Source organism: Oncorhynchus nerka, unplaced genomic scaffold (assembly GCF_034236695.1).
Source record: "Oncorhynchus nerka isolate Pitt River unplaced genomic scaffold, Oner_Uvic_2.0 unplaced_scaffold_990, whole genome shotgun sequence".
Lineage (NCBI taxonomy): Eukaryota > Metazoa > Chordata > Actinopteri > Salmoniformes > Salmonidae > Oncorhynchus > Oncorhynchus nerka.
In genome coordinates, this window is record NW_027040305.1 from 52,501 (window position 1) to 77,419 (window position 24,919).

The 24,919-nt window shown below is 40.9% G+C and overlaps 1 protein-coding gene across 1 annotated transcript in view; it reads right to left on the minus strand.

The window, feature by feature from the left end:
* LOC135570306 (Fc receptor-like protein 5) overlaps positions 1 to 12,777 on the minus strand; it is a gene marked incomplete at its 3' end in the record, with an annotated part of 21,645 nt that extends 8,868 nt beyond the window's left edge. Inside the window, exons 1-3 of the mRNA XM_065016432.1 lie at positions 12,639 to 12,777; positions 11,779 to 11,817; positions 9,874 to 9,918 (exon numbers count right to left, since the gene is read on the minus strand). Coding sequence (XP_064872504.1) covers positions 9,874 to 9,918; positions 11,779 to 11,817; positions 12,639 to 12,777 — 223 coding nt within the window. The remainder of the gene's footprint in view (positions 1 to 9,873; positions 9,919 to 11,778; positions 11,818 to 12,638) is intronic.
* Positions 12,778 to 24,919: the final 12,142 nt, after the last annotated feature.

The window sequence follows — 24,919 nt, forward strand, 5'->3', positions numbered from 1 at the left end:
ACACAGTAGTCTTTCCAAACTAAACCAAGTCATTGACTCAGTCATTCAAACTGTTGGCTGTTGAAGAGGCTGACTGAGACTGCAGGCAGGTGACATCACATAGAGAATAGTCTTGTAAAAAGCACTAGCTGACTCACATCCAGGTGACATCACATAGAGAATAGTCTAGTAAAAAGCACTAGCTGACTCTGAGGTACAGAGTCAATGTGGAGACTATATACAGGGGTACCAGTACAGAATCAACAGGTATTACAGGGAAATGGAGACTAACAAGCCCTTAAGTTAACCAACACAACAGGTATTACAGTGAACTGGTGACTTACAAGCCCTTAAGTTAACCAACACAACAGGCATTACAGTGAACTGTAATAGGGGGTACTAGTACAGAGTCAATGTGGAGGCTATATACAGGGGGTACCGGTACAGAATCAATGTGGAGGCTATATACAGGGGGTACCGGTACAGAATCAATGTGGAGGCTATATACAGGGGGTACCGGTACAGAATCAATGTGGAGGCTATATACAGGGTATTACGGTAGAGTCAATGTGGAGGCTATATACAGGGGGTACCGGTACAGAGTCAATGTGGAGGCTATATACAGGGGGTACCGGTACAGAGTCAATGTGGAGGATATATACAGGGGGTACCGGTACAGAGTCAATGTGGAGGATATATTCAGGGGGTACCGGTACAGAGTCCATGTGGAGGCTATATACAGGGGGTACCGGTACAGAGTCAATGTGGAGGCTATATACAGGGGGTACTGGTACAGAGTCAATGTGGAGGCTATATACAGGGGGTACCGGTACAGAGTCAATGTGGAGGCTATATACAGGGGGTACCGGTACAGAGTCAATGTGGAGGATATATTCAGGGGGTACCAGTACAGAATCAATGTGGAGGCTATATACAGGGTCTTACGGTACAGAGTCAATGTGGAGGCTATATACAGGGGGTACCGGTACAGAGTCAATGTGGAGGCTATATACAGGGGGTTTCGGTACAGAGTCAATGTGGAGGCTATATACAGGGCATACCGGTACAGAGTCAATGTGGAGGCTATATACAGGAGGTACCGGTACAGAGTCAATGTGGAGGCTATATACAGGGGTTACCGGTACAGAGTCAATGTGGAGGCTATATACAGGGGGTACCGGTACAGAGTCAATGTGGAGACTATATACAGGGGGTACCGGTACAGAGTCAATGTGGAGGCTATATACAGGGGGTACTGGTACAGAGTCAATGTGGAGGCTATATACAGGGGGTACTGGTACAGAGTCAATGTGGAGGCTATATACAGGGGGTACTAGTACAGAGTCAATGTGGAGGCTATATACAGGGGGTACTGGTACAGAGTCAATGTGGAGGCTATATACAGGGGGTAACGGTACAGAGTCAATGTGGAGGCTATATACAGGGGGTACCAGTACAGAGTCAATGTGAAGGCTATATACAGGGGGTACCAGTACAGAGTCAATGTGAAGGCTATATACAGGGGGGAATAGTACAAAGTCAATGTGGAGACTATATACAGGGTGTTACGGTACAGAGTCAATGTGGAGGCTATATACAGGGTGTTACGGTACAGAGTCAATGTGGAGGCTATATACAGGGGGTACCGGTACAGAGTCAATGTGGAGGCTATATACAGGGTGTTACGGTACAGAGTCAATGTGGAGGCTATATACAGGGGGTACCGGTACAGAGTCAATGTGGAGGCTATATACAGGGTGTTATGGTACAGAGTTAATGTGGAGGCTATATACAGGGGGTACTAGTACAGAGTCAATGTGGAGGCTATATACAGGCGGTACCAGTACAGAGTCAATGTGGAGGCTATGTACAGGGGGTAACGGTACAGAGTCAATGTGGAGGCTATATACAGGGGGGAATAGTACAAAGTCAATGTGGAGACTATATACAGGGTGTTACGGTACAGAGTCAATGTGGAGGCTATATACAGGGTGTTACGGTACAGAGTCAATGTGGAGGCTATATACAGGGGGTACCGGTACAGAGTCAATGTGGAGGCTATATACAGGGTGTTACGGTACAGAGTCAATGTGGAGGCTATATACAGGGGGTACCGGTACAGAGTCAATGTGGAGGCTATATACAGGTGTTATGGTACAGAGTTAATGTGGAGGCTATATACAGGGGTACTAGTACAGAGTCAATGTGGAGGCTATATACAGGCGGTACCAGTACAGAGTCAATGTGGAGGCTATGTACAGGGGGGAATGGTACAGAGTCAATGTGGAGGCTATATACAGGGGGTACTAGTACAGAGTCAATGTGGAGGCTATATACAGGGGGTACAGAGTCAATGTGGAGGCTATGTACAGGCGGGAATGGTACAAAGTCAATGTGGAGACTATATACAGGGGTACCGGTACAGAGTCAATGTGGAGGCTATATACAGGGGTACTAGTACAGAGTCAATGTGGAGGCTATATACAGGGGGTACCAGTACAGAGTCAATGTGGAGACTATATACAGGGTGTTACGGTACAGAGTCAATGTGGAGGCTATATACAGGGGGTACTAGTACAGAGTCAATGTGGAGGCTATATACAGGGGGTACCGGTACAGAGTCAATGTGGAGGCTATATACAGGGTGTTACGGTACAGAGTCAATGTGGAGGCTATATACAGGGGGTACCGGTACAGAGTCAATGTGGAGACTATATACAGGGGGTACCGGTACAGAGTCAATGTGGAGGCTATATACAGGGGGTACCGGTACAGAGTCAATGTTTAGGCTATATACAGGGTGTTATGGTACAGAGTTAATGTGGAGGCTATATACAGGGGGTACTAGTACAGAGTCAATGTGGAGGCTATATACAGGCGGTACCAGTACAGAGTCAATGTGGAGGCTATGTACAGGGGGGAATGGTACAGAGTCAATGTGGAGGCTATATACAGGGGGTACTAGTACAGAGTCAATGTGGAGGCTATATACAGGGGGTACAGAGTCAATGTGGAGGCTATGTACAGGCGGGAATGGTACAAAGTCAATGTGGAGACTATATACAGGGGGTACCGGTACAGAGTCAATGTGGAGGCTATATACAGGGGGTACTAGTACAGAGTCAATGTGGAGGCTATATACAGGGGGTACCAGTACAGAGTCAATGTGGAGACTATATACAGGGTGTTACGGTACAGAGTCAATGTGGAGGCTATATACAGGGGGTACTAGTACAGAGTCAATGTGGAGGCTATATACAGGGGGTACCGGTACAGAGTCAATGTGGAGGCTATATACAGGGTGTTACGGTACAGAGTCAATGTGGAGGCTATATACAGGGGGTACCGGTACAGAGTCAATGTGGAGGCTATATACAGGGGCTACCTGTACAGAGTCAATGTGGAGGCTATATATAGGGTGTACAGAGTCAATGTGGAGGCTATATACAGGGGGTACAGAGTCAATGTGGAGGCTATATACAGGGGGTACCGGTACAGAGTCAATGTGGAGGCTATATACAGGGGGTACCGGTACAGAGTCAATGTGGAGGCTATATACAGGGGTACTGGTACAGAGTCAATGTGGAGGCTATATACAGGGGGTACCGGTACAGAGTCAATGTGGAGGCTATATACAGGGGGTACCGGTACAGAGTCAATGTGGAGGCTATATACAGGGGGTACCGGTACAGAGTCAATGTGGAGGCTATATACAGGGGGTTACCAGTACAGAGTCAATGTGGAGGCTATATACAGGGGGTACCGGTACAGAGTCCATGTGGAGGCTATATACAGGGGGTACCGGTACAGAGTCCATGTGGAGGCTATATACAGGGGTTACCAGTACAGAGTCAATGTGGAGGCTATATACAGGGGGTACCGGTACAGAGTCCATGTGGAGGCTATATACAGGGGGTACCGGTACAGAGTCAGTGTGGAGGCTATATACAGGGGGTACCGGTACAGAGTCCATGTGGAGGCTATATACAGGGGTTACCAGTACAGAGTCAATGTGGAGGCTATATACAGGGGGTACCGGTACAGAGTCCATGTGGAGGCTATATACAGGGGGTACCGGTACAGAGTCAATGTGGAGGCTATATACAGGGGGTATCGGTACAGAGTCAATGTGAAGGCTATATACAGGGGGTACTGGTACAGAGTCATTGTGGAGGCTATATACAGGGGGTACTAGTACAGAGTCAATGTGGAGGCTATATACAGGGGGTACAGAGTCAATGTGGAGGCTATGTACAGGGGGGAATGGTACAAAGTCAATGTAGAGACTATATACAGGGGGTACCGGTACAGAGTCAATGTGGAGGCTATATACAGGGGGTACTAGTACAGAGTCAATGTGGAGGCTATATACAGGGGGTACCAGTACAGAGTCAATGTGGAGACTATATACAGGGTGTTACGGTACAGAGTCAATGTGGAGGCTATATACAGGGGGTACTAGTACAGAGTCAATGTGGAGGCTATATACAGGGGGTACCGGTACAGAGTCAATGTGGAGACTATATACAGGGTGTTACGGTACAGAGTCAATGTGGAGGCTATATACAGGGGGTACCGGTACAGAGTCAATGTGGAGACTATATACAGGGGGTACCGGTACAGAGTCAATGTGGAGGCTATATACAGGGGGTACCGGTACAGAGTCAATGTTTAGGCTATATACAGGGGCTACCTGTACAGAGTCAATGTGGAGGCTATATATAGGGGGTACAGAGTCAATGTGGAGGCTATATACAGGGGGTACAGAGTCAATGTGGAGGCTATATACAGGGGGTACCTGTACAGAGTCTATGTGGAGACTATATACAGGGGGTACCGGTACAGAGTCAATGTGGAGGCTATATACAGGGGGTACCGGTACAGAGTCAATGTGGAGGCTATATACAGGGGGTACTGGTACAGAGTCAATGTGGAGGCTATATACAGGGGGTACCGGTACAGAGTCAATGTGGAGGCTATATACAGGGGTTACCAGTACAGAGTCAATGTGGAGGCTATATACAGGGGTACCGGTACAGAGTCCATGTGGAGGCTATATACAGGGGGTACCGGTACAGAGTCCATGTGGAGGCTATATACAGGGGTTACCAGTACAGAGTCAATGTGGAGGCTATATACAGGGGGTACCGGTACAGAGTCCATGTGGAGGCTATATACAGGGGTACCGGTACAGAGTCAGTGTGGAGGCTATATACAGGGGCACTACCGGTACAGAGTCCATGTGGAGGCTATATACAGGGGTACCGGTACAGAGTCAATGTGGAGGCTATATACAGGGGGTACCGGTACAGAGTCAATGTGGAGGCTATATACAGGGGGTACCGGTACAGAGTCAATGTGGAGGCTATATACAGGGTATTACGGTACAGAGTCAATGTGGAGGCTATATACAGGGGGTACAGAGTCAATGTGGAGGCTATATACAGGGGTACCTGTACAGAGTCTATGTGGAGACTATATACAGGGTACCGGTACAGAGTCAATGTGGAGGCTATATACAGGGGGTACCGGTACAGAGTCAATGTGGAGGCTATATACAGGGGGTACTGGTACAGAGTCAATGTGGAGGCTATATACAGGGGGTACCGGTACAGAGTCAATGTGGAGGCTATATACAGGGGTTACCAGTACAGAGTCAATGTGGAGGCTATATACAGGGGGTACCGGTACAGAGTCCATGTGGAGGCTATATACAGGGGCTACCTGTACAGAGTCAATGTGGAGGCTATATATAGGGGGTACAGAGTCAATGTGGAGGCTATATACAGGGGGTACAGAGTCAATGTGGAGGCTATATACAGGGGGTACCTGTACAGAGTCTATGTGGAGACTATATACAGGGGGTACCGGTACAGAGTCAATGTGGAGGCTATATACAGGGGGTACCGGTACAGAGTCAATGTGGAGGCTATATACAGGGGGTACTGGTACAGAGTCAATGTGGAGGCTATATACAGGGGGTACCGGTACAGAGTCAATGTGGAGGCTATATACAGGGGTTACCAGTACAGAGTCAATGTGGAGGCTATATACAGGGGGTACCGGTACAGAGTCCATGTGGAGGCTATATACAGGGGATACCGGTACAGAGTCCATGTGGAGGCTATATACAGGGGTTACCAGTACAGAGTCAATGTGGAGGCTATATACAGGGGGTACCGGTACAGAGTCCATGTGGAGGCTATATACAGGGGGTACCGGTACAGAGTCAGTGTGGAGGCTATATACAGGGGGTACCGGTACAGAGTCCATGTGGAGGCTATATACAGGGGGTACCGGTACAGAGTCAATGTGGAGGCTATATACAGGGGGTACCGGTACAGAGTCAATGTGGAGGCTATATACAGGGGGTACCGGTACAGAGTCAATGTGGAGGCTATATACAGGGTATTACGGTACAGAGTCAATGTGGAGGCTATATACAAGGGGTACCGGTACAGAGTCTATGTGGAGGCTATATACAGGGGGGTAGCAGCAGCGTACAAGAGGGGGGGGGGGGGGGCAATGTGAATAGTCTGGGTAGCCATTCGATTAGCTGTTCAGGAGTCTGAATACTTGGCACTCTGGTACAGCTTGCCATGCGGTAGCAGAGAGAACAGTCTATGACTAGTGTGGCTGGAGTCTTTGACAATTTTAAGGGCCTTCCTCTGACACCGCCTGGTATAGAGGTCCTGGATGGCAGGCAGCTCAGCCCCAGTGATGTCCCTTGTTGAACGCATTCCCCTCTGTAGTGCCTTGCGGTCGGAGGCAGAGCAGTTGCCATACCAGTCAGTGATGCAATCCGTCAGGATGCTCTCGATGGTGCAGCTGTAAAACCTTTTGAGGCTCTGAGGACCCATGCTAAATCTAGTTCAAGATGACTAATCGCTGTTCTGATTTCCAGAAGCTCTTTTCGGTCATAAGAGACGGGCAGCAACAACATTATGCATAAAATAAGTAACAAACAATGTGGAAATAAACTAACAAAATAGCACGGAGCCCATAAAACAGCAGCCATCCACTCCGGCGCCGTCTTAAATCACATTTAAGATTAAAGAAATAAAGAATGGTTGGTTGTCAGGAAGGTGACCTCACAGAGAGAAACAACTAGCTTTGGTTGTCAGGAAGGTGACCTCACAGAGAGAAACCACTAACTTTGGTTGTCAGGAAGGTGACCTCACAGAGAGAAACAACTAGCTTTGGTTGTCAGGAAGGTGACCTCACAGAGAGAAACAACTAGCTTTGGTTGTCAGGAAGGTGACCTCACAGAGAGAAACAACAAGCTTTGGTTGTCAGGAAGGTGACCTCACAGAGAGAAACAACAAGCTTTGGTTGTCAGGAAGGTGACCTCACAGAGAGAAACAACAAGCTTTGGTTGTCAGGAAGGTGACCTCACAGAGAGAAACAACTAGCTTTGGTTGTCAGGAAGGTGACCTCACAGAGAGAAACAACAAGCTTTGGTTGTCAGGAAGGTGACCTCACAGAGAGAAAGAACTAGCTTTGGTTGTCAGGAAGGTGACCTCACAGAGAGAAAGAACAAGCTTTGGTTGTCAGGAAGGTGACCTCACAGAGAGAAAGAACAAGCTTTGGTTGTCAGGAAGGTGACCTCACAGAGAGAAAGAACAAGCTTTGGTTGTCAGGAAGGTGACCTCACAGAGAGAAAGAACAATCTTTGGTTGTCAGGAAGGTGACCTCGCAGAGAGAAACAACAAGCTTTGGTTGTCAGGAAGGTGACCTCGCAGAGAGAAAGAACAAGCTTTGGTTGTCAGTAAGGTGACCTCACAGAGAGAAACCACTAACTTTGGTTGTCAGGAAGGTGACCTCACAGAGAGAAACAACTAACTTTGGTTGTCAGGAAGGTGACCTCACAGAGAGAAACAACTAGCTTTGGTTGTCAGGAAGGTGACCTCACAGAGAGAAACAACAAGCTTTGGTTGTCAGGAAGGTGACCTCACCGAGAGAAACAACAAGCTTTGGTTGTCAGGAAGGTGACCTCACAGAGAGAAACCACTAGCTTTGGTTGTCAGGAAGGTGACCTCACAGAGAGAAACCACTAGCTTTGGTTGTCAGGAAGGTGACCTCACAGAGAGAAACAACTAGCTTTGGTTGTCAGGAAGGTGACCTCACAGAGAGAAACAAATAGCTTTGGTTGTCAGGAAGGTGACCTCACAGAGAGAAACAACAAGCTTTGTTTGTCAGGAAGGTGACCTCACAGAGAGAAACAACTAGCTTTGGTTGTCAGGAAGGTGACTCACAAAGAGAAACAACTAGCTTTGGTTGTCAGGAAGGTGACCTCACAGAGAGAAACAACTAGCTTTGGTTGTCAGGAAGGTGACCTCACAGAGAGAAACAAATAGCTTTGGTTGTCAGGAAGGTGACCTCACAGAGAGAAACAACTAGCTTTGGTTGTCAGGAAGGTGACCTCACAGAGAGAAACAACAAGCTTTGGTTGTCAGGAAGGTGACCTCACAGAGAGAAACAACAAGCTTTGGTTGTCAGGAAGGTGACCTCGCAGAGAGAAACAACAAGCTTTTGTTGTCAGGAAGGTGACCTCACAGAGAGAAACAAACAAGCTTTGGTTGTCAGGTTGGTGACCTCACAGAGAGAAACAACAAGCTTGTGTCTGCTACGTGGTTGGAGACAGACCTCCCAATTGTATTCCTGTGCAGTTTTTGTTGTCGTATTGTCTAGCGAGAAGAGAACTGAGAAGGGAACTGAGAAGAGAAACGCTTCACCTTCTTGACCACAAGACCTTCCTTCTGGCCCTGCTCACGCGTAAGCTACTCAGTAACCTATGTACTGCTCACTGACTGGTTGCAGAAACACAACACACACAACACAAGATCACTACACCAGACAGAGAATCACAACTACAGACTTGATATGAGAGGAGTAGCAGGAGTAGAGAGAGAGACGAGGAGAAGAAGAGGAGAAGAAGATGAGGGAGAGACTTGATATGAGAGGAGTAGCAGGAGTAGAGAGAGGAGAGGAGAGGAGAGGAGAGGAGAGGAGAGGAGAGGAGAGGAGAGGAGAGGAGAGGAGAGGAGTAGCAGGAGTAGAGAGAGAGGAGGAGAAGAAGAGAAGAAGAGGAGGGAGACTTGGGATGAGAGGAGTAGCAGGAGTAGAGAGAGAGAGAAGAGGAGAAGAAGAGGGACAGACTTGATATGAGAGGAGTAGCAGGAGTAGAGAGAGAGAGAAGAGGAGAAGAAGAGGAGAAGAAGAGGAGGGAGAGACTTGAGATGAGAGGAATAGCAGGAGTAGAGAGAGAGAAGAGGAGTAGCAGGAGTAGAGAGAGAGAAGAGGAGTAGCAGGAGTAGAGAGAGAAGAGGAGTAGCAGGAGTAGAGAGAGAGAAGGAGTAGCAGGAGTAGAGAGAGAGAAGAGGAGTAGCAGGAGTAGAGAGAGAGAAGAGGAGTAGCAGGAGTAGAGAGAGAGAAGAGGAGTAGCAGGAGTAGAGAGAGAGAAGAGGAGTAGCAGGGAGAGAGAGAGAAGAGGAGTAGCAGGAGTAGAGAGAGAGAAGAGGGTAGCAGGAGTAGAGAGAGAGAAGAGGAGTAGCAGGAGTAGAGAGAGAGAAGAGGAGTAGCAGGAGTAGAGAGAGAAGAGGAGTAGCAGGAGTAGAGAGAGAGAAGAGGAGTAGCAGGAGTAGAGAGAGAGAAGAGGAGTAGCAGGAGTAGAGAGAGAGAAGAGGAGTAGCAGGAGTAGAGAGAGAGAAGAGGAGTAGCAGGAGTAGAGAGAGAGAGAGAGAGAAGAGGAGAGGAGAAGAAGAGGACGGAGAGACTTTATCTGAGAGGAGTAGCAGGAGTAAACAGAGAGTGAGAGGAGGAGAAGAAGAGGAGAAGAAGAGGAGATAAGAGGAGTAGGGAAATTGAGCAGGTGATGAATAAATAGATACGTACCTCCATCATGACCGAGGCCGGAGTATACCAGTGTACTGAACAGCACTGAAACACAGAGAAAACTATCACTATGGTACATGATGTAAACACTGAGCTGTTCCACAGATATTAAACTATACAGGTATTAAACCATATAGATATTAAACTATATAGATATTAAACTATATAGATATTAAACCATATAGATATTAAACTATAAACCATATAGATATTAAACCATATAGATATTAAACTATATAGATATTAAACTATATAGATATTAAACCATATAGATATTAAACTATAAACTATATAGATATTAAACTATAAACTATATAGATATTAAACTATATAGATATTCAACTATATAGATATTAAACTATATAGATATTAAACTATATAGATATTAAACTATAGATATTAAACTATAGATATTAAACTATATAGATATTAAACTATATAGATATTAAACTATATAGATATTAAACTATATAGATATTAAACTATATAGATATTAAACTATAAACCATATAGATATTAAACTATATAGATATTAAACTATAAACCATATAGATATTAAACTATATAGATATTAAACTATATAGATATTAAACTATATAGATATTAAACTATATATATATTAAACTATATAGATATTAAACTATACAGGTGTTAAACTATATAGTTACTCACAGAGTAGAAGACAGGTGTGTTCCATCTCAATGTATTATATCACTTCCTCTCTCTAAACTCTTTAATGACTTATATCCTGTCTATCCAGCCTATTGTCTCCACACTGCCTACTTCCTCTCTCTAAACTCTTTAATGACTTATATCCTGTCTATCCAGCCTATTCTCTCCAAACTGCCCACTTCCTCTCTGCTGAGAAGGGCTGGGAGGTGTGTAAGACCGGGTGGTGATGTAAGGGGGGTAGAGAGAGAAGAATGCTTATTTGAGTTTTTCTTGCCATAATATGGACTTGGTCTTTTACCAAATAGGGCTTCTTCTGTGTACCACCCATACCTTGTCACAACACAACTGATTGGTTGAAACGCATTAATAAGAAGGAAAGAAATTCCACAAATTAACTTTTAACAAGGCGCACCTGTTATTTGAAATGCATTCCAGGTGACTACCTCATGAATCTGGTTGAGAGAATGCCAAGAGTGTGCAAAGCTGTCATCAAGGCAAAGGGTGGCTATTTGAAGAATCGAAAATAGGAAATATATTTTGACTTGTTTAATACTTTTTTGGTTACTACATGACTCCATATGTGTTATTTCATAGTGTTGATATCTTCACTATTATTCAACAATGTAGAAAATAGTAAAAAATAAAGACAAACCCTTGAAAGAGTAGATGTTCTTACACTCCAAACTGAGTGTTCTAACCTTGAATGAGTAGGTGTTCTTACACTCCAAACTGAGTGTTCTAACCTTGAATGAGGAGGTGTTCTAACACTCCAAACTGAGTGTTCTAACCTTGAATGAGGAGGTGTTCTAACACTCCAAACTGAGTGTTCTAACCTTGAATGAGTAGGTGTTCTAACACTCCAAACTGAGTGTTCTAACCTTGAATGAGGTGTTCTAACACTCCAAACTGAGTGTTCTAACCTCGAATGAGTAGGTGTTCTTACACTCCAAACTGAGTGTTCTAACCTTGAATGAGGAGGTGTTCTAACACTCCAAACTGAGTGTTCTAACCTTGAATGAGGAGGTGTTCTAACACTCCAAACTGAGTGTTCTAACCTTGAATGAGGAGGTGTTCTAACACTCCAAACTGAGTGTTCTAACCTTGAATGAGGAGGTGTTCTAACACTTTTGACTGTAAATATTCAGACCATTTACTCAGTACTTTGTTGAAGCACCTTTGGCAGTGATTACAGCCTCCAGTCTTCTTGGCTATGACGCTACAAGCTTGGCACACCTGTATTTGGAGAGTTTCTCCCATTCTTCTCCGCAGATCCTCTCAAGCTCTGTCAGGTTGGATGGGGAGCGTCGCTGCACAGCTATTTTCAGGTCTCTCCAGAGATGTTCGATCGGGTTCATGTCAGAAGCCACTCCTGCGTTGTCTTGGCTGTGTGCTTAGGGACACTGTCCAGTTGGAAAGGGAACCTTCACCCCAGTCTGAGATCCTGAGCACTCTGGAGCAGGTTTTCATCAAGGATCTCTCTGTACTTTGCTCCGTTCATCTTTCCTCGAATCTTAATAGTTTCCCGACAGCTGAAAAACATCCCCACAGCCTGATGCTGCCACCACCATGCTTCACCAGCTCTCTGAATGAACCCGGTAGCTTGGACTCCCTCTACCACCATGCTTCACCAGCTCGCCGAATGAACCCGGCAGCTTGGACTCCCTCTACCACCATGCTTCACCAGCTCGCCGAATGAACCCGGTAGCTTGGACTCCCTCTACCACCATGCTTCACCAGCTCGCCGAATGAACCCGGCAGCTTGACTCCTCTACCACCATGCTTCACCAGCTCGCCGAATGAACCCGGCAGCTTGGACTCCCTCTACCACCATGCTTCACCAGCTCGCCGAATGAACCCGGCAGCTTGGACTCCCTCTACCACCATGCTTCACCAGCTCGCCGAATGAACCCGGTAGCTTGGACTCCCTCTACCACCATGCTTCACCAGCTCGCCGAATGAACCCGGTAGCTTGGACTCCCTCTACCACCATGCTTCACCAGCTCGCCGAATGAACCCGGTAGCTTGGACTCCCTCTACCACCATGCTTCACCAGCTCGCCGAATGAACCCGGTAGCTTGGACTCCCTCCACCACCTGCTGCGACAGCCTGGGTGGCTTTATGGAGGAAGTCTCTCTGCCATGTCACTGCCAGATTTACAACCCCCTGACTCTCTTTTTCTGCAGGTTCACCCAACTCAGTGAACCTCGCTCTGTCACTGCCAGATGTACACATCCTAGTGATGTCTATCTAAATGAGGGATCAGTTCCTGATCATAGTGATGTCTATCTAAATGAGGGATCAGATCACACATCCTAGTGATGTCTATCTAAATGAGGGATCAGATCACACATCCTAGTGATGTCTATCTAAATGAGGGATCAGATCACACATCCTAGTGATGTCTATCTAAATGAGTTCCTGATCACACATCCTAGTGATGTCTATCTAAATGAGGGATCAGATCACACATCCTAGTGATGTCTATCTAAATGAGGGATCAGATCACACATCCTAGTGATGTCTATCTAAATGAGTTCCTGATCACACATCCTAGTGATGTCTATCTAAATGAGGGTTCAGATCACACATCCTAGTGATGTCTATCTAAATGAGGGATCAGATCACACATCCTAGTGATGTCTATCTAAATGAGGGATCAGATCACACATCCTAGTGATGTCTATCTAAATGAGGGATCAGATCACACATCCTAGTGATGTCTATCTAAATGAGGGACCAGATCACACATCCTAGTGATGTCTATCTAAATGAGTTCCTGATCATACATCCTAGTGATGTCTATCTAAATGAGTTCCTGATCACACATCCTAGTGATGTCTATCTAAATGAGGGTTCAGATCATACATCCTAGTGATGTCTATCTAAATGAGGGATCAGATCACACATCCTAGTGATGTCTATCTAAATGAGGGATCAGATCACACATCCTAGTGATGTCTATCTAAATGAGGGATCAGATCACACATCCTAGTGATGTCTATCTAAATGAGGGATCAGATCACACATCCTAGTGATGTCTATCTAAATGAGTTCCTGATCACACATCCTAGTGATGTCTATCTAAATGAGTTCCTGATCACACATCCTAGTGATGTCTATCTAAATGAGGGATCAGATCACACATCCTAGTGATGTCTATCTAAATGAGGGATCAGATCACACATCCTAGTGATGTCTATCTAAATGAGGGATCAGTTCCTGATCACACATCCTAGTGATGTCTATCTAAATGAGTTCCTGATCACACATCCTAGTGATGTCTATCTAAATGAGGGATCTGATCACACATCCTAGTGATGTCTATCTAAATGAGGGATCAGATCACACATCCTAGTGATGTCTATCTAAATGAGGGATCAGATCACACATCCTAGTGATGTCTATCTAAATGAGGGATCAGATCACACATCCTAGTGATGTCTATCTAAATGAGATCCTGATCACACATCCTAGTGATGTCTATCTAAATGAGGGATCAGATCACACATCCTAGTGATGTCTATCTAAATGAGGGATCAGTTCCTGATCACACATCCTAGTGATGTCTATCTAAATGAGTTCCTGATCACACATCCTAGTGATGTCTATCTAAATGAGTTCCTGATCACACATCCTAGTGATGTCTATCTAAATGAGGGATCAGTTCCTGATCACACATCCTAGTGATGTCTATCTAAATGAGTTCCTGATCACACATCCTAGTGATGTCTATCTAAATGAGGGATCAGTTCCTGATCACACATCCTAGTGATGTCTATCTAAATGAGTTCCTGATCACACATCCTAGTGATGTCTATCTAAATGAGGGATCAGATCACACATCCTAGTGATGTCTATCTAAATGAGGGATCTGATCACACATCCTAGTGATGTCTATCTAAATGAGGGATCAGATCACACATCCTAGTGATGTCTATCTAAATGAGGGATCAGATCACACATCCTAGTGATGTCTATCTAAATGAGTTCCTGATCACACATCCTAGTGATGTCTATCTAAATGAGTTCCTGATCACACATCCTAGTGATGTCTATCTAAATGAGGGATCAGATCACACATCCTAGTGATGTCTATCTAAATGAGGGATCAGATCACACATCCTAGTGATGTCTATCTAAATGAGGGATCTGATCACACATCCTAGTGATGTCTATCTAAATGAGGGTTCAGATCACACATCCTAGTGATGTCTATCTAAATGAGGGTTCAGATCACACATCCTAGTGATGTCTATCTAAATGAGTTCCTGATCACACATCCTAGTGATGTCTATCTAAACGAGGGATCAGATCACACATCCTAGTGATGTCTATCTAAATGAGTTCCTGATCACACATCCTAGTGATGTCTATCTAAATGAGTTCCTGATCACACATCCTAGTTATGTCTATCTAAATGAGGGATCAGATCACACATCCTAGTGATGTCTATCTAAATGAGGGATCAGATCACACATCCTAGTGATGTCTATCTAAATGAGGGATCAGATCACACATCCTAGTGATGTCTATCTAAATGAGGGATCAGATCACACATCCTAGTGATGTCTATCTAAATGAGTTCCTGATCACACATCCTAGTGATGTCTATCTAAATGAGGGATCAGATCACACATCCTAGTGATGTCTATCTAAATGAGGGATCAGATCACACATCCTAGTGATGTCTATCTAAATGAGGGATCAGATCACACATCCTAGTGATGTCTATCTAAATGAGTTCCTGATCACACATCCTAGTGATGTCTATCTAAATGAGTTCCTGATCAGATCACACATGACCTCTACACTATATATAGCATGACCTCTACACTATATATAGCATGACCTCTACACTATATATAGCATGACCTCTACACTATATATATCATGACCTCTACACTATATATAGCATGACCTCTACACTATATATAGCATGACCTCTATACTATATATAGCATGACCTCTACACTATATATAGCATGACCTCTACACTATATATAGCATGAACTCTACACTATATATAGCATGACCTCTACACTATATATAGCATGACCTCTACACTATATATAGCATGACCTCTACACACTATATATAGCATGACCTCTACACTATATATAGCATGACCTCTACACTATATATAGCTCTACACCTCTACACTATATATAGCATGACCTCTACACTATATATATCATGTCCTCTACACTATATATAGCATGACCTCTACACTATATATAGCATGACCTCTACACTATATATAGCATGACCTCTACACTATATATAGCATGACCTCTACACTATATATAGCATGACCTCTATACTATATATAGCATGACCTCTACACTTTATATAGCATGACCTCTACACTATATATAGCACGACCTCTACACTATATATAGCTCGACCTCTACACTATATATAGCATGACCTCTACACTATATATAGCATGACCTCTACACTATATATAGCATGACCTCTACACTATATATAGCATGACCTCTACACTATATATATCATGACCTCTACACTATATATAGCATGACCTCTACACTATATATAGCATGACCTCTACACTATATATAGCATGACCTCTACACTATATATAGCATGACCTCTACACTATATATAGCATGACCTCTACAATATATATAGCATGACCTCTACACTATATATAGCATGACCTCTACACTATATATAGCATGACCTCTACACTATATATAGCATGACCTCTACACTATATATAGCATGACCTCTATACTATATATAGCATGACCTCTACACTTTATATAGCACGACCTCTACACTATATATAGCATGACCTCTACACTATATATAGCTAGACCTCTACACTATATATAGCATGACCTTTACACTATATATAGCATGACCTCTACACTATATATAGCATGACCTCTACACTATATATAGCATGACCTCTACACTATATATATCATGACCTCTACACTATATATAGCATGACCTCTACACTATATATAGCATGACCTCTACACTATATATAGCATGACCTCTACACTATATATAGCATGACCTCTACACTATATATAGCATGACCATGACTCTACACTATATATAGCATGACCTCTACACTATATATAGCATGACCTCTACACTATATATAGCATGACCTCTACACTATATATAGCATGACCTCTACACTATATATATCATGACCTCTACACTATATATAGCATGACCTCTACACTATATATATCATGACCTCTACACTATATATAGCATGACCTCTACACTATATATAGCATGACCTCTACACTATATATAGCATGACCTCTACACTATATATAGCATGACCTCTACACTATATATAGCATGACCTCTACACTATATATAGCATGACCTCTAGATACACTATATATAGCATGACCTCTAGATACACTATATATAGCATGACCTCTACACTATATATAGTATGACCTCTACACTATATATAGCATGACCTCTACACTATATATAGCATGACCTCTAGATACACTATATATATCATGACCTCTACACTATATATAGCATGACCTCTAGATACACTATATATATCATGACCTCTACACTATATATAGCATGACCTCTACACTATATATATCATGACCTCTACACTATATATAGCATGACCTCTACACTATATATAGCATGACCTCTACACTATATATAGCAGGACCTCAACACTATATATAGCATGACCTCTACACTATATATAGCATGACCTCTACACTATATATAGCATGACCTCTACACTATATATAGCTCGACCTCTACACTATATATAGCATGACCTCTACACTATATATAGCATGACCTCTACACTATATATAGCTTGACCTCTACACTATATATAGACCTCTCGACCTCTACACTATATATATACGACCTCTACACTATATATAGCTGACCTCTACACTATATATAGCATGATCTCTACACTATATATAGCATGACCTCTACACTATATATAGCATGACCTCTACACTATATAGAGCATGACCTCTACACTATATAGAGCATGACCTCTACACTATATATAGCATGACCTCTACACTATATATAGCATGACCTCTACACTATATATAGCATGACTCACACTATATATAGCATGACCTCTACACTATATAGAGCATGACCTCTACACTATATAGAGCATGACCTCTACACTATATATAGCATGACCTCTACACTATATATAGCATGACCTCTACACTATATATAGCATGACCTCTACACTATATATAGCATGACCTCTACACTATATATAGCATGACCTCTACACTATATATATCATGACCTCTACACTATATATAGCATGACCTCTACACTATATATATCATGACCTCTACACTATATATAGCATGACCTCTACACTATATATAGCATGACCTCTACACTATATATAGCATGACCTCTACACTATATATAGCATGACCTCTACACTATATATAGCATGACCTCTACACTATATATAGCATGACCTCTAGATACACTATATATAGCATGACCTCTAGATACACTATATATATGACCTCTACACTATATATAGCATGACCTCTACACTATATATAGCATGACCTACACTATATATAGCATGACCTCTAGATACACTATATATATCATGACCTCTACACTATATAGCATGACCTCTACACTATATATATCATGACCTCTACACTATATATAGCATGACCTCTACACTATATATAGCACATGACCTCTACACTATATATAGCAGGACCTCAACACTATATAGCATGACCTCTACACTATATATAGCATGACCTCTACACTATATATAGCATGACCTCTACACTATATATAGCTCATGACCTCTACACTATATATAGCATGACCTCTACACTATATATAGCATGACCTCTACACTATATATAGCTAGAGCCTCTACACTATATATAGCATGACCTCTACACTATATATAGCATGACCTCTACACTATATATAGCATGACCTCTACACTATATATAGCATGACCTCTACACTATATATAGCATGACCTCTACACTATATATAGCATGACCTCTACACTATATATAGCATGACCTCTACACTATATATAGCATGACCTCTACACTATAGCATGACCTCTACACTATATGTATCATGACCTCTACACTATATATAGCATGACCTCTACACTATATATAGCATGACCTCTACACTATATATAGCATGACCTCTACACTATATATAGTTTCTATACTATATATAGCATGACCTCTACACTATATAGCATGACCTCTACACTATATATAGCATGACCTCTATACTATATATCACACCTCTACACTATATAGCATGACCCTCTATACTATATATAGCATGACCTCTACACTATATATAGCATTACCTCTACACTATATATAGCATGACCTCTACACTATATATAGCATGACCTCTAGATACACTATTTATAGCATGACCTCTACACTATATATGGCATGACCTCTACACTATATATATCATGACCTCTACACTATATATAGCATGACCTCTACACTATATATAGCATACCTCACACTATATATAGCATGACCTCTACACTATATAGCATGACCTCTATACTATATAGCATGACCTCTACACTTTATATAGCATGACCTCTACACTATATATAGTACGACCTCTACACTATATATAGCATGACCTCTACACTATATATAGCATGACCTCTACACTATATATAGCATGACCTCTACACTATATATAGCATGACCTCTACACTATATATAGCATGACCTCTACACTATATATAGCATGACCTCTACACTATATATAGCATGACCTCTACACTATATAGCATGACCTCTACACTATATATATCATGACCTCTACACTATATATAGCATGACCTCTACACTATATATATCATGACCTCTACACTATATATAGCATGACCTCTACACTATATATATCATGACCTCTACACTATATATAGCATGACCTCTACACTATATATAGCATGACCTCTACACTATATATAGCATGACCTCTACACTATATATAGCATGACCTCTACACTATATATAGCATGACCTCTAGCTCACTATATATAGCATGAACTCTAGATACACTATTTATAGCATGACCTCTACACTATATATATCATGACCTCTACACTATATATAGCATAACCTCTACACTATATATAGCATGACCTCTATACTATATATAGCATGACCTCTACACTATATATAGCATGACCTCTAGATACACTATTTATAGCATGACCTCTACACTATATATAGCATGACCTCTACACTATATATAGCATGACCTCTACACTATATATAGCATGACCTCTACACTATATATAGCATGACCTCTACACTATATATAGCATGACCTACACTATAGCATGACCTCTATACTATATAGCATGATTTCTATACTATATATAGCATGACCTCTACACTATATATAGCATGACCTCTACACTATATATAGCATGACCTCTATACTATATATAGCATGATTTCTATACTATATATAGCATGACCTCTACACTATATATAGCATGACCTCTACACTATATATAGCATGACCTCTACACTATATATAGCATGACCTCTACACTATATATAGCTCGACCTCTACACTATATATAGCTCGACCTCTACACTATATATAGCATGACCTCTACACTATATATAGCATGACCTCTACACTATATATAGCATGACCTCTACACTATATATAGCATGACCTCTACACTATATATAGCATGAACTCTACACTATATATAGCATGACCTCTACACTATATATAGCATGACCTCTAGATACACTATATATAGCATGACCTCTACACTATATACAGCATGACCTCTATACTATATATAGCATGACCTCTACACTATATATAGCATGACCTCTATACTATATATAGCATGACCTCTACACTATATATAGCATGACCTCTATACTATATATAGCATGACCTCTACACTATATATAGCATGACCTCTACACTATATATAGCATGATCTCTACACTATTTATAGCATGACCTCTACACTATATATAGCATGATCTCTACACTATATATAGCATGACCTCTACACTATATATAGCATGACCTCTACACTATATATAGCATGACCTCTACACTATATATAGCATGACTTCTACACTATATATAGCATGACCTCTATACTATATATAGCATGACCTCTACACTATATATAGCATGACCTCTACACTATATATAGCATGACCTCTATACTATATATAGCATGACCTCTACACTATATATAGCATGACCTCTATACTATATATAGCATGACCTCTACACTATATATAGCATGACCTCTATACTATATATAGCATGACCTCTACACTATATATAGCATGACCTCTACACTATATATAGCATGACTCTACACTATATATAGCATGACCTCTACACTATATATAGCATGACCTCTACACTATATATAGCATGACCTCTATACTATATATAGCATGACCTCTACACTATATATAGCATGACCTCTACACTATATATAGCATGACCTCTACACTATATATAGCATGACCTCTACACTATATATAGCATGACCTCTACACTATATATAGCATGACCTCTACACTATATATAGCATGACCTCTACACTATATATAGCATGACCTCTACACTATATATATCATGACCTCTACACTATATATAGCATGACCTCTACACTATATAGCATGACCTCTACACTATATATATGACCTCTACACTATATATAGCATGACTCACTATATATAGCATGACCTCTACACTATATATAGCATGACCTCTAGATACACTATATATAGCATGACCTCTACACTATATATAGCATGACCTCTCACTATATATAGCATGACCTCTACACTATATATAGCATGACCTCTACACTATATATATGACCTCTACACTATATATACATGACCTCTATACTATATATAGCATGACCTCTACACTATATATATAGCATGACCTCTACACTATATATAGCATGATCTCTACACTATTTATAGCATGACCTCTACACTATATATAGCATGATCTCTACACTATATATAGCATGACCTCTACACTATATATAGCATGACCTCTACACTATATATAGCATGACCTCTACACTATATATAGCATGACCTCTACACTATATATAGCATGACCTCTATACTATATATAGCATGACCTCTACACTATATATAGCATGACCTCTACACTATATATAGCATGACCTCTATACTATATAGCATGACCTCTACACTATATATAGCATGACCTCTACACTATATATAGCATGACCTCTACACTATATATAGCATGACCTCTATACTATATATAGCATGACCTCTACACTATATATAGCATGACCTCTACACTATATATAGCATGACCTCTACACTATATATAGCATGACCTCTACACTATATATAGCATGACCTCTACACTATATATAGCATGACCTCTATACTATATATATCATGACCTCTACACTATATATAGCATGACCTCTATACTATATATAGCTCGACCTCTACACTATATATAGCATGACCTCTACACTATATATAGCATGACCTCTACACTATATATAGCATGACCTCTACACTATATATAGCATGACCTCTACACTATATATAGCATGACCTCTACACTATATATATCATGACCTCTACACTATATATAGCATGACCTCTACACTATATATAGCATGACCTCTACACTATATATAGCATGACCTCTACACTATATATAGCATGACCTCTACACTATATATAGCATGACCTCTACACTATATATAGCATGACCTCTACACTATATATAGCATGACCTCTACACTATATATAGCATGACCTCTACACTATATATAGCATGACCTCTACACTATATATAGCATGACCTCTAGATACACTATATATAGCATGACCTCTAGATACACTATTTATAGCATGACCTCTACACTATATATATCATGACCTCTACACTATATATAGCATGACCTCTACACTATATATAGCATGACCTCTATACTATATATAGCATGACCTCTACACTATATATAGCATGACCTCTAGATACACTATTTATAGCATGACCTCTACACTATATATAGCATGACCTCTACACTATATATAGCATGACCTCTACACTATATATAGCATGACCTCTACACTATATATAGCATGACCTCTACACTATATATAGCATGACCTCATACTATATATACATGACTATTATATAGCATGACCTCTACACTATATATAGCATGACCTCTACACTATATATAGCATGACCTCTACACTATATATAGTATGACCTCTACACTATATATAGCATGACCTCTACACTATATATAGCATGACCTCTACACTATATATAGCATGACCTCTACACTATATATAGTATGACCTCTACACTATATATAGCATGACCTCTACACTATATATATATGACCTCTACACTATATATAGCATGACCTCTACACTATATATAGCATGACCTCTATACTATATATAGCATGACCTCTACACTATATATAGCATGACCTCTATATATATAGCATGACCTCTACACTATATATATATAGCATGACTATATATAGCATGACCTCTACACTATATATAGCATGACCTCTACACTATATATAGCATGACCTCTACACTATATATATAGCATGACCTCTACACTATATATAGCATGACCTCTACACTATATATATCTACACTATATATAGCATGACCTCTACACTATATATAGCATGATCTCTACACTATATATAGCATGACCTCTACACTATATATATCATGACCTCTACACTATATATAGCATGACCTCTACACTATATATAGCATGACCTCTACACTATATATAGCATGACCTCTACACTATATATAGCATGACCTCTTACACTATATATAGCATGACCTCTACACTATATATAGCATGACCTCTACACTATATATAGCATGACCTCTACTATATAGCATGATTTATACTATATAGCATGACCTCTACACTATATATAGCATGACCTCTACACTATATATAGCATGACCTCTACACTATATATAGCATGACCTCTACACTATATATAGCATGACCTCTACACTATATATAGCATGACCTCTACACTATATATAGCATGACCTACACTATATATAGCATGACTCTACACTATATATATATATAGCATGACCTCTACACTATATATAGCATGACCTCTACACTATATATAGCATGACTCTACACTATATATAGCATGACCTCTACACTATATATAGCATGACCCTACACTATATAGCATGACTATATATAGCATGATTTCTATACTATATATAGCATGACCTCTACACTATATATAGCATGACCTCTACACTATATATAGCATGACCTCTACACTATATATAGCATGACCTCTACACTATATATAGCATGACCTCTACACTATATATAGCATGACCTCTACACTATATATAGCATGACCTCTACACTATATATAGCATGACCTCTACACTATATATAGCATGACCTCTACACTATATATAGCATGACCTCTATACTATAGCATGACCTCTATACTATATATAGCATGACCTCTACACTATATATAGCATGACCTCTACACTATATATAGCATGACCTCTACACTATATATAGCATGACCTCTACACTATATATAGCATGACCTCTACACTATATATAGCATGACCTCTACACTATATATAGCATGACCTCTATACTATATATAGCATGACCTCTACACTATATATAGCATGACCTCTACACTATATATAGCATGACCTCTACACTATATATAGCATGACCTCTACACTATATATAGCATGACCTCTACACTATATATAGCATGACCTCTACACTATATATAGCATGACCTCTACACTATATATAGCATGACCTCTACACTATATATAGCATGACCTCTACACTATATATAGCATGACCTCTACACTATATATAGTATGACCTCTACACTATATATAGCATGACCTCTACACTATATATAGCATGACCTCTACACTATGCATGACCTCTACACTATATATAGCATGACCTCTACTATATATAGCATGACCTCTACACTATATATAGCATGACCTCTACACTATATATAGCATGACCTCTACACTATATATAGACCTCTACACATGACCTCTACACTATATATAGCATGACCTCTACACTATATATATATGACCTCTACACTATATAGCATGACCTCTACACTATATATAGCATGACCTCTACACTATATATAGCATGACCTCTACACTATATATATATGACCTCTACACTATATATATATAGCATGACCTCTACACTATATATAGCATGA